Raw genomic sequence first — 11,564 nt, 5'->3', positions numbered from 1 at the left:
ATGGGACAGAGGGACCCTCACCAGAAACTGAAAAGATGGTGTTGCCCTGTCCTGGACTCTTAGCTTCCAAAACGGTCAGTGAAATTGACCTCTTTTTTTTTTATAAAATGTATATAGTCAGCTTCAGGTGTCTCGTCAAGGCAACAGAAAACAGATTAACAAAGCAGCTTTAACCAGCCATCTCTCGACTCTGTCCACATCACGGTCACTCTAGCCTCCTCCATGATATAAAGACAGCCAGTGACTCAAATGCTTTCCTCGTCCTACCCGTCCCTCTGACACCATTTCTTCTTTCTATGTGATTATGTCGTTAGTCACCCAGTCTTCTTCTCTAGGGCCCCGTGGATTTCCTGAGCACTGTCCTTCTTGCTCCTATCTTTAGATTCCCTCAAACCTACATCATTCTGTCTGCTCCCGTACAGAATTACTTCCAAATACACAGTAGAATGTTGACTGAAATAAAAAACCCATTTATTTACACCCTGCTGGCTAGGCATTTGCCCAGAGCCGCGAGTTTACTCTAAACACTGATGCTCTTTCCTGTCAGCAGCCATTTTTAACTGAGATATCCCAGCAACTTCTCAAATTCAACCAGTCCAAGATTAATCTTGGTGTTCCCACCACAGCCCTCTCTCAGTTCACATTATGACCCCCAGCATCTGAAATCAGTTCCCAGAGGCAGCCCCAGCCACTGTGCACTTGGCTTTGCAGTATTTGGCCAGCTGAGGTGGGAGGAAGGCTAATTAAGGGCGAACCTGAGCTACACAGCAAATTCCAAACCTGGTCCATAGTAAGAGCCCGTCAGGAGAAAAAAAAAAATCCCAGTTCTTCCTTTGCTCTCAATCAATCATGACTTCCTCTCAGTTTCTCCCTACTCCACATGCCGCCTTCTCTACCATCTTCACCTTCCTCATCAGGACCATCCTTCAACCCTTCAGTCTGCCTCATCAACTCATTTTGACTTGGTTCTTTTGCCACTTTTTAATTACAATATAATGGCATCATTTCCTTCCACTCCCTTTCTTCCTTCCCTCCAACTCTCCCCACTCCCCCAACCCCTCACCCCCACTCCCTCTCAAGTTCGTGGCCTCCTCTTCTTTAACTGTTATTGTTACAGACATATGCACACATACATAAAATACAACCGGCCGTGTCTGCTCAGTGGGGCTTGCATGTACATGATTTCAGGGCTGACCACTTGGTACGGGGTCACCAATGACAGGGTTCCTCCCTGCGGGTAGGACCACTTCCTCTACTCTCAGAATCAACTTGCTATTTCTCTCTGCTTTTTACTTAAGATTCATCCCAAACCCTTGGGTCCAGCACACAAAGCTAAACAAGACCCAGCCCCTGCTGGCACTAACAATCCCCTAAAGACTATAAAAATATCTTTTCGTTTCTACATTTATTTAACTCCACATCTTCCATTTCTGGGTCTAACATAGCACACTAGACATAGTAGCCATGAATGGTCATATACTGTGTCATTGGCCAAGACATAACACAAGACATAGGTGTTACAGCTATGGAAAGAAGGGGAAATTACCAGGGATGTATTTATGTAAATGACACGGTTTTTTTTTGTTCTCATGGGATTAAAATACCTGTTTCTGTATCTAATAATCCTTCGTGCACCTGTGTGGCAAGCCAGGCAGACAGGGCCCTATCTCAGCCTTCAACGCTCTTTTGGCCCCTTTGCCAGGTAATGACAGGCTGTTCATGGGGTCTCTAGATGAAAGAGAAGGTTACTCACGCAAAATTAAAAGTCAAAATAATGAACTTAATATAGAACCAAGCCGTACTTTATGTACGATAACATATATCCTGAAGCAACACCGGGGGACGTTAGGCATTAATTATTTCTTAAATCGCCCAATTATACATCATTTCATGCTAATCTAAATGATGCCGTTTCTCTCTCGGCAGACACCACTCAACTGGAGACAACCCCCATATCTGTATATAAAAGCCCCAAGAACCCACAGGCTGGTGATGCTTTGTTCTCCTTTGAAGTCACGGCTGCCCACAGACAAGGGGAACGTTTGCCCTGGCACCATGTCTCTCCGGTTTTCTGGCGGATCCAGGCACGTTGGCCTACAGTCAGGATCCCTCAGGCCACCCAGCGGAGGCGCAGGATTTGCAGGCGGCAGTGCGGGGGCCAGTTCGGCTGCTGGGAGTGGATTTTCTTGGGCCTTAGGAGGGACACTGAGCGGTGGCCCCGGTGGGAGCCATGCCGCTGGTGCCCTGGGGAATGCTGCTGGTGTGGGCTTCACTGGAAACGAAGGGGGTCTCCTCTCAGGGAACGAGAAGGTCACCATGCAGAATCTTAACAACCGCTTGGCCTCTTACCTGGATAACGTGAAGGCTCTGGAGGAGGCAAACACTGAGCTAGAGAGACGGATCAAGAACTGGCATGAGAAATACGGACCCGGATCTTGCCGTGGACTCGATAACGACTACAGCCAGTATCATCTGACCATCGAGGACCTTAAAAGCAAGGTAAAATCACAGACTTGGAATTAGTCAAATTTTTAAAACTTAATAACTCCCAGAAAACTATATAGAATCACAAAGGAAAATGAGTAATGACTGTCCTTTAATTTGTACTGAATTTTAATTAAACAATTACTCAAAATTAGGAACCTTGATTCATGAATTTCAGTGTACCTAAAATGTTAATTCCACTGTATTTTGAAATACATTTATATATAATAAATTATTCTGTTTTAAAAATAAGACAATTATATGAGAATAAATTTAAAACATAGCTATTTTTTTAATTAAATTCTAAATATTTTGATAATTGTATAAGTTTAAAATTAATGCAAAGACTTAATTATTTTTTAAATAATAAATAACAAAAGCAAAGTTATTTCTGTTAATGCCCATTTAATTTCTTCCAGATTATCTCTTCCACGGCTGCTAATGCTAATATAATTCTGCAGATTGATAATGCCAGACTGGCTGCTGACGACTTCAGACTAAAGTAAGTGACAGATGGCAGCCATGGCCCCCAAACGAAGTTCCTGTCTGTTTGTGTTGTTAAACAATTTCGTTTTCATCTCAAGTAAAATAAATTACAACCCAAAAGAGTAAAGGCATCAAAGGATTTCTGTCACAAAACGACAGTCAACTTGAGTCAAAATGTAACATATTCATTACATCCATGAAATAAACTGCCCACATATCTCCATGCCTGCCTAAAGGAATGCCAAGCACCAAGGAATGTTCTGTGGCCATTGTTCAATCCATAAAATTGTCAGCTTAGGTAAAATTACAAAAATGGTGCTTTCACGAAACTGTGCTAGGCACTGGGATCTGTGTGACTGGGGAGTTGCTCATCCTGCACAGAACCAGGGGGAACGGTCCTGCTCTGTGTCCAGCTGTTTTGGTTTATGACAGAGTTTCACTGTGTAGCCCACACTGGTCTAGAACTCACAATCTTCCTGTCTCAACCTCCTGAGTTCTTGGATTACAGACATGGGCTACCACACAAGGCTTTTTCTGTGGCTTTTTATAAGATTTAGATTCCTGATTTGGTTTTAGATTTCCCGTTACATCGGGTTGAGTTCCTGAAGAGCTACTTTCCACTGTATTTAAATTCTCCCCACCCAGGTATGAAAATGAACTCACCCTTCACCAAAATGTAGAGGCGGACATCAACGGATTGCGCCGTGTCCTCGACGAGCTGACCCTCTGCAGGACGGACCAAGAGCTGCAGTATGAATCCCTGAGTGAGGAGATGACCTATCTCAAGAAGAACCACGAAGAGGTAGGAGAAGCCTCACTAAGTCCCATCCCAGCTCTGCCCGTGAAAACTCTCGAGAGGGAATGAAGTCGCTGCGATCCCAGCACTAATCCGTGCTCAGGGAAGCCACACATGAAATCTGCTTGCCTCCCACGAGAACGTTAGAGGAAGGGAGTTAGAAAGAGAGAAGTCACACACAGCACAGCACTGAAAGAGTAAGGCCACTGGGGAGTGTTGGCGGGAGAATGACCCCCCAAACATGAAAACCAGAGAAGGAAGAGAAGAGACGGCAAACACAAGAGAAGGGCCTGGGATCCAGGTCCCCCCCTAAAGTCACAGCAGCTTTGACTGCACTGAAGGTGGGGGGAAAGCTGCTCACAGTGGGGCACCCTGGGCATTTCCTGCACTCTCCCTGGTGGGTGTACGCTAACTGCAAGCGGTTTGATTTTGAAACTCCACAGCAACAAGGATTTTCCTTTATATGGAATCTTACATAGAAAACTTCAAAGTACAGAAATAAGTTAGTAGCAGCTTTTTAGGGGCAACGTGTGGTGTGGTGTGTGTGTGTGTGTGTGTGTGTGTGTGTGTGTGTGTGGTTGGGTTCGGTGTGGTGGTTCAACTTTTCTGTTTGTTCGGTTTTTGAGACAGGGTTTTTCAGTTTAGACTTGACTGCCCTGGAACTTGCTATGTAGACCAGACTGGCCTTGAACTCACCGAGATCTGCCTGTCTCTGCATCCCAAATTCTGGGATTAAAGGTGGGCACCACCACCACCGGGCTGGTGGTTCAACTTTATAATCCCAGCAGTTGGGAGGCTGAGGCAAGATGCTCCCCAAATTCAAGGCCCAGCCTGGTCTACAGAGCAAGTTTCAGTTTAGACTAAGCTACAGAGTAAGACCCTGTCTCATAAAAACAAGGATGGGTGGGAGGGAAGGGGAAGGAGGGAGGGAAGGAGGGAGGGAGGGAGGGAGGGAGGGAGGGAGGGAGGGAGGGAGGAGAGATGATGGATGGGATATGGAAGGAAGGATGATGGAAAGATGGATGACTGGTGTGAACACAGATTAGATAGGACCCACAAATTACACATTCCTCTGGAAACTCTGGGACTTCTAAAACCTCGGGTGGCATAAGGACAGTCACTTGCACTTCGCTCCAGGAAATGAAGGTCCTGCAGTGCGCAGCAGGAGGCAATGTGAACGTGGAGATGAACGCAGCCCCGGGCGTGGATCTCACCGTCCTGCTGAACAACATGCGAGCCGAGTACGAGGCCCTGGCTGAGCAGAACCGCAGGGACGCCGAGGCAGGGTTCCAAGAAAAGGTGAGGGGAGCCAGACCCGCTGCTCTCTTCCACCCTAGCAAGCCAGACTCGGTGTGACCCTGTGTAATCTGCCTTCCAGAGTGCTACGCTGCAACAGCAGATCTCCAATGACATGGACGCAGTCACCTCAGCCAGGTCGGAGCTGACGGAACTGAAGCGCTCCCTGCAGACTCTGGAAATTGAGCTGCAGTCACTCTCAGCAACGGTAGGTGCTGACACCAGGCCGCCTGCGCCTCCTGATTCCCCAAAACCTATGAGAAGCCCTTCTTTTCTCTCCTATAACAAATGCTTACCAAGAAAGGAAAGACAGGAGGGAAAGCATCTCAGGAGACAGAAAGAGAGGCGCTGTCTTCCTCACAGACTTCTTGACACTCAGACGATTTCCTTCCTGGATGGCGCCCAGGGTTCGTTTAGTTAAAATAACCAGTCTGGTGCCCGGTTCCACCCTGAGCATTGTTCATTCAGCCCCCAGAGCATGCTGGGTAGTGTTGTTCCTGTTTTTAAAAAAAAAAAAAAAAAAAAGTAAGGGACAGAACCAACATTATCTGGCCACACAGGCCAGGATGGGTCACACCAACATCTCCTAACACTGAGAAAAGTGTATTAAGAGAGGATCCACGGGCCTGGAGAGATGGCTCTACCACTCTTCCAGGGGACCCAAATTCAGTCCCGGGCATCCATAGTGCAGCTAACAACTGACTGTAACTCCAGCCTCGAGGCATCGGATACCCTATCCTCTCCTCTGCAGATGTAGCATCCATGGGGTGCACGTATGTGCAGGCAAAACACCCATACACATAAAATATTTTTTTTAAGAAAGGTTCCCAGCAACTCAAACATGGGCACTCTTGATCCTCTCACTCTACATAGAAAAGTCCTTGTCCCACAGCAAACACCCCACAGAGCCTGGTACTCAGCCTCTTAGGCACATGGGGGGTGAGGAACATCATCCGGAAGACTTCAATGGTTACCATGGAAACAACCCAGTTCAAAACCCTGCTTTCGGTCAGGACTATGCTTGGGCGGTATCCAAAAGGCTTGACTCTGAGAACTGTGGAGAGCATGTGGTCCATGGGTTCCCCATCTTCACAAGAGGTCTTGTAAATCCCTGAGGACAATGGGGTGTCATATAGACAAAATGAAACAACTACTAAGCAACTGAGAACAGCGAGCCTGTCGCCGAGGAAACCAAGGCTCAGTACACTAGAAAAATTTTTGATTTAGCAACCTTAAAAACACAGATGCAGTGTTCTCTCACTAAGCAGTATTGAGACAGATCTGTTCTTACCACGAGCTGAGCCCCAACTTACCCAGTATGCCCCTCTTCCCCTCACCCTCAGCACAGCTGGCTCTTTAGGCCTTCCTTGTGCAGACTCGCCTCTCTGAAACCATCAGAACCCTGCACGATCTTGTCCCGCAGCAGGGGTGAATTCTCCCTGTGTTTCTGAAAAACAGGGTGGGAAACAAATTCTCAAATTCCTTCACCAGAATCAGAAGCATTTTCACACATCAGCAATGACATCAGGGCTCAGAGTCTAGGGTCAGCCCACCCATTATAATCATTTTCTCATAGAAACAACAAAATCACGAAGCACTTAGAGTCAAGGCTCAGATCAACTATTCTGGAAGTAATTCTGGGTCAGGAAATAGCACACACACACACACACACACACACACACACACACTCCATTTAACTGCAGTATAAGCAAATTGCAGAGTAATACTGGTAACTTAGCTTCCACACTTGAGATTCTTTGGTCAAAATAAATTGCAAGGTCAGTTTCCCACAGGTGAAACGCCAAGTCAATTATAGGTTGGAAGTTATCTATATAAACATCCGTATGTTTGTTTCCTGTGTTAGGCAAACTTCCAAGTTCATCTGGTTCTCTCTCATCAGCACCCAGCCTTCTCAGTGAAGGCAGTTAAGAGAGCTCTTGCCCCCTCCTACTTCCCAGGGTATTAGCCATCTTATAAAGGAGTGCCCAAGGCAGGAAAGTGAGGCTTTAAGGTTCTGGATGGTGGGTACCCCTCTCCCTGGTGTCTTTCTCACCTCTTCTTCTCCATCACCATTCTGGTCACTCTTCCCCTGGAGAGCCCAGCAACCTCTCTCCACATCCAACAGCCAGTGTCCATCTGTATCCTAAGGGTCTGAGCTCATTAGATTGATGCTATGATGAATATCTTACTACCTAACTCCTTCTTTGTTATCTTAGGAGTGAATCAGTACATCATATATTTGGCAAAACACAAAATCATCCTTAAAATTATCTTGCTACTATTGCGATAAAGAAGTAGGATGACGAGCTAGGAGATAGTTCAGTTGGTAAAGCACCTGCTAGGCAAACACAAGGCTGTGAGTTTGATCTTCAGAATTTATGCAAAAAAGCCAAGCAGGGAGGCATAAGTTCGTAATCTCTGTGCTGGGATGTAGAGACAAGAAGATTCCTGGAGCTCACTGACCAGCCCTTCTAACTGCATCAGTGAGCCATAGGCCGCCTTTAAAAATGATTAAATAAATAAGTAGATACCACTTGAAGAACTTGACACCCAAGAGTGTCCTCTGGCCACCACACGCACACATACACACATGCACACACAAACATACATACATATACATATGGAAAGATAAAAAGAAAGTATTTCAAGGTAAAATGCATTTATGACCTAAACACCGAGCCAAACTGCCTTCAAAAATGCTAGGCAGAGCCTTGCATCTCCTTATCACAGAGACCTTATTTCCTGTGACGTAAGAGCCGCAGTCACGCCACACGAGAGGAAGGAAAATGAGAGAGCGGCAGAGGTGATGGACATTCTGATGAGTGATACCAGAAGTAATCACTACCCAGGCGAATATCTACATATGATAAGCCGAAGGGGGAAATTATCGTAATTGCAGCAGGGATCATGTGGCAGGACAAACTACAGTCTGTGGAAAGCAAGAGGAAGTAGGATTCTCATAGGAGTGGTGTGGACATCATGACCTGCGTGTTGTGAACGCTGGCCTGCAGAGCCCACCCTGTTAAAGGATTCATTCAGTCTTAACTTCCTTCAAAAGAGGGCTTGGTGACTGGCAGAAAATCCAGAATGGATCAGAAAAGGAAACAAGAGCCCAGCAGGCCTGGGAATAGGATGAGAACAGGGCATTAAAGAGTAAGACTTCGAAATAACAGACAACCCCAAAACAACAATTTTAAAATACAAATCATCCCTTGCGGATTTCTTACTGTTCCGTCCTCCCTAAAGTGCTTTTATATACATGTCGGTCTTAACAGAAATTGTTATCAAAATATTAACTGTCAAATACCGTACAGGGATCTGATAAGATGGCTCAGTGGGTAAGGGTACCTGCTGCCAAGACTCAGAGTTAGTTCCCAGGGACACAGATGGTAGAAGGAAAGAACCAATCCCTGCAGGTTATCCTCTGACGGCCACACATTTGTTGTGACACATGCCTGCCCCCTACTACACACACACACACACACACATACACACACACTCACACACCTAAGTAAATGTTAAAATACAATCTTGGCGGGGCAATCATTTATCCCATGCCAGGCCATCCAGTGCCTGTTCACCACATGGTTAATGCCAGGCTCCACTGTCTTATTGTGACCGGCCCCTACTTGCCGGGGGGGGGGGGGGTCCCGCAGATGCTAAGAAACTGAGGGCTAGGTTCTCTGGTGGTTTCATCCCTTGCTATGATCTTTGATGTCTCAGAAACACTCTCTGGAGTGCTCCCTGGCGGAGACCGAAGGCAACTACTGCTCTCAGCTGGCTCATATCCAGGCTCAGATCAGCGCCCTGGAGGAGCAGCTGCACCAGGTCAGGACCGAGACCGAGGGCCAGAAGCTGGAACACGAGCAGCTGATGGACATCAAGGCCCACCTGGAGAAGGAGATCGAGACCTACTGCCGCCTCATCGACGGAGACGAAAAGTAAGACCATTGGGAAGTTCCCCACAGAACATGCTCTACCCCTCCGCCTTCCACACTCTTAGCCTGCTGTTTTTCTCTCCCACTGTACACACGTGCGTCTTTGCTTGCTTCTAGAATCAGTTCCTCTATATTTGTACATAAGAGAACCCCCTTATCCTCCTCGAATGACTCCCATCATTCCTGCACAATTCCTCAGTATTGCCCATGTCGAGCATTGGGTTTTCAAGATTCTCTTGACCTCTGACCCTTCCCAAAGCCCCTAATCATGGCTTCAAGACACATATGTACATATGTAGACATATTCTATATGGATGTGTGGCTGCCACAACATATTTTATATGTATCTTTCTCAAGCTAATGCATATTTCTTTCTTAATTCTTTAATTATTTCTTGGACTTTAAAAAAAACTCAGAGGGGAGGGACAGGGAGACTGGCGCAGGGGGTAAAGTGCTTGTTGTATGAGAACCCGACTTTGGTTCCCAGCGTCTGTGTAAATGCCGAGTATAGTGGTCCGAGACTGTCACTCCATACCTGGGGTCAGAATGAGAATGCGGGGGGGGGGGGGGTGGCTCACTGGATGGATCTGCTGCAGACTGGATGCTGGGTGCTCACCGGCCAGCCAATCTAGCTGATATGTGAGCTGTAGGTTCAGTGAGAGACCCTGCCTCAAGAAATGTGGTGTGGAGGGGCTAGAGAGATGTCTGAGAGGTTGAGAGCACTTGCTGCTCTTACAGAAGACAGGGTTCCGTTCTCAGCACCTGCAGGATTCACAGCAGGCTGCAACGCCAGTTCTTGGGAAACTGAAGCCCTTTCCTAGTCTCTAAGGGTACTGCGTGCATGCGGTGCATACGCATGCATTCAGGTAAAACACTCATACCCATCAAATAAAAATAAATAAGGCTCTCTTTAAAACTGAGGCTGAGAGCAGTAAAGGAAGATTCCTGATGACAACCTACACACACACACACTCACAAACACATTCACACCTACACACTCACACACATACACACTCATACACATACACACACTCACACACATAAACACTCACACATAAACACACATACACATATTCACACACAGACATATTCACGCACAGACACATACACACTCACATATATACACATATTCACACACAGAAACATTCACACTCACATACATACACACATATTGATACATACACACACACCATCACCACCACCACCCAAAAGAAAAATATCAAATGGAAATAAAAAACTTGTAATCACTTCCCGCTCCTGCACACAAAATCATAATATTTTCTTCAATAGTAAAAACTGAGATCTGCTAAGACAGTATTTCAATGAAAAGTTTCCAAAGTGATCATAAATACCAATATTAAAATAATAAACTTTTCTTGCTTCCAGTTCCTGCTCTGGCTCAAAGGGCTTTGAATCTGGAAGCTCGGGGAATTCATCCAAAGGTAACAAAAACCTCGTTTCATTTCTGTAGCGGAAACTCCGTTCCCATCAACAACACTCACACGTGGTAGCTAAGTCTACAGTTAAGTGGTTTTAACTACTGGAAATGTTCCTCAGACACCCAAAAAACCTTACTATAAACGTGTAATACTCCCTCCCCAAGGCATGCGATGCATGCGAAAAGCCTAACAGTGGGCTCCCCTCCCATAATCTTTTAGGAAGGACTCATGCATTCACCTGTGTTTTCTTCTCTAGATTTGTCCAAAACCACACTGGTAAAGGCGGTGGTTGAAGAAATAGACCAGCGTGGGAAGGTGCTGTCCTCGAGGATCCACTCCATCGAGGAGAAGATGTCTAAGATGAGCAACGGCAAGGCTGAACAGAGGGTTCCCTTCTAGCTCCCACGCTAGGGGGCAGAATAACGGGGCGGAGCCAGCGCAGCTACGCCCGTCTAAATCTCAGGGAGAATGGAAACGCTTTCTACTATTACAGATAAAGTGACCTTCGACAAAATGCCTCTTTTCTTGGTGACTTTCGCATGATATTGGGTGTTTCTGTTCCAAATAAAGAAAATAGTTGATGGGGACACACTTCCATTCGCTGGTGGTTAATATTAAGTTGAAGATCATTTTGGAAAACGTTTTCTCTGAATTTCACTCTAATTTTCAATAAATACCAATATGATCACGTGATATTTAAATATTAAATATTCGCTAAGCATAACTTTTAAATCCCACCACATCTGCACAAGTAAATTATCTGGGAACGGACAGAAATTCTCCTGCAACTGACACACTCCACCACGAGATGGCGCGTGTCTAATATTTTTGTCAACCTATCTCAAGATTACCCACAAAATAGGGTACCATTCCCAGTCTTACTGGAAAAATAATCTTTGAAAACATTTACCTCAACGAAGCATGTGTTCATGACTTTTCTAGGACAAATTATAGAAGGTTTTCCTCTTGAAGGCCCAGACAGAAATAATTTAGACATTGCAAACCGTAGGTCTATTGTAACCGTTCAGCTTTTTAGTCGCTGTTGAGGGAAACAACCATAGATTGAAGGGCACAGCTACTTTGAATAAAACTTTATTTAGAGGCACTGAAATTTTCAAATTGCAA

At 45.7% G+C, this 11,564-nt stretch overlaps 1 protein-coding gene across 1 annotated transcript; it reads left to right on the top strand.

Annotated features, from left to right (window-relative positions):
- The first annotated feature begins 1,943 nt into the window (after positions 1–1,943).
- Positions 1,944–10,838, top strand: LOC121442433 (keratin, type I cytoskeletal 28). Its single transcript, XM_041643993.1, has 8 exons — positions 1,944–2,499; positions 2,904–2,986; positions 3,616–3,772; positions 4,904–5,065; positions 5,145–5,270; positions 8,786–9,003; positions 10,387–10,442; positions 10,696–10,838. The coding sequence occupies exons 1-8, from the start codon at positions 1,993–1,995 to the stop codon at positions 10,836–10,838; spliced, it is 1,452 nt and encodes a 483-aa protein (XP_041499927.1). The 5' UTR covers positions 1,944–1,992.
- Positions 10,839–11,564: the final 726 nt, after the last annotated feature.

Source organism: Microtus oregoni, unplaced genomic scaffold (genome assembly GCF_018167655.1).
Source record: "Microtus oregoni isolate MIOR12 unplaced genomic scaffold, Mior012 000091F_ref0000469, whole genome shotgun sequence".
Lineage (NCBI taxonomy): Eukaryota > Metazoa > Chordata > Mammalia > Rodentia > Cricetidae > Microtus > Microtus oregoni.
Note: the sequence above shows the minus strand (reverse complement) of the source record. Positions and strands in the feature narration are given on the sequence as shown.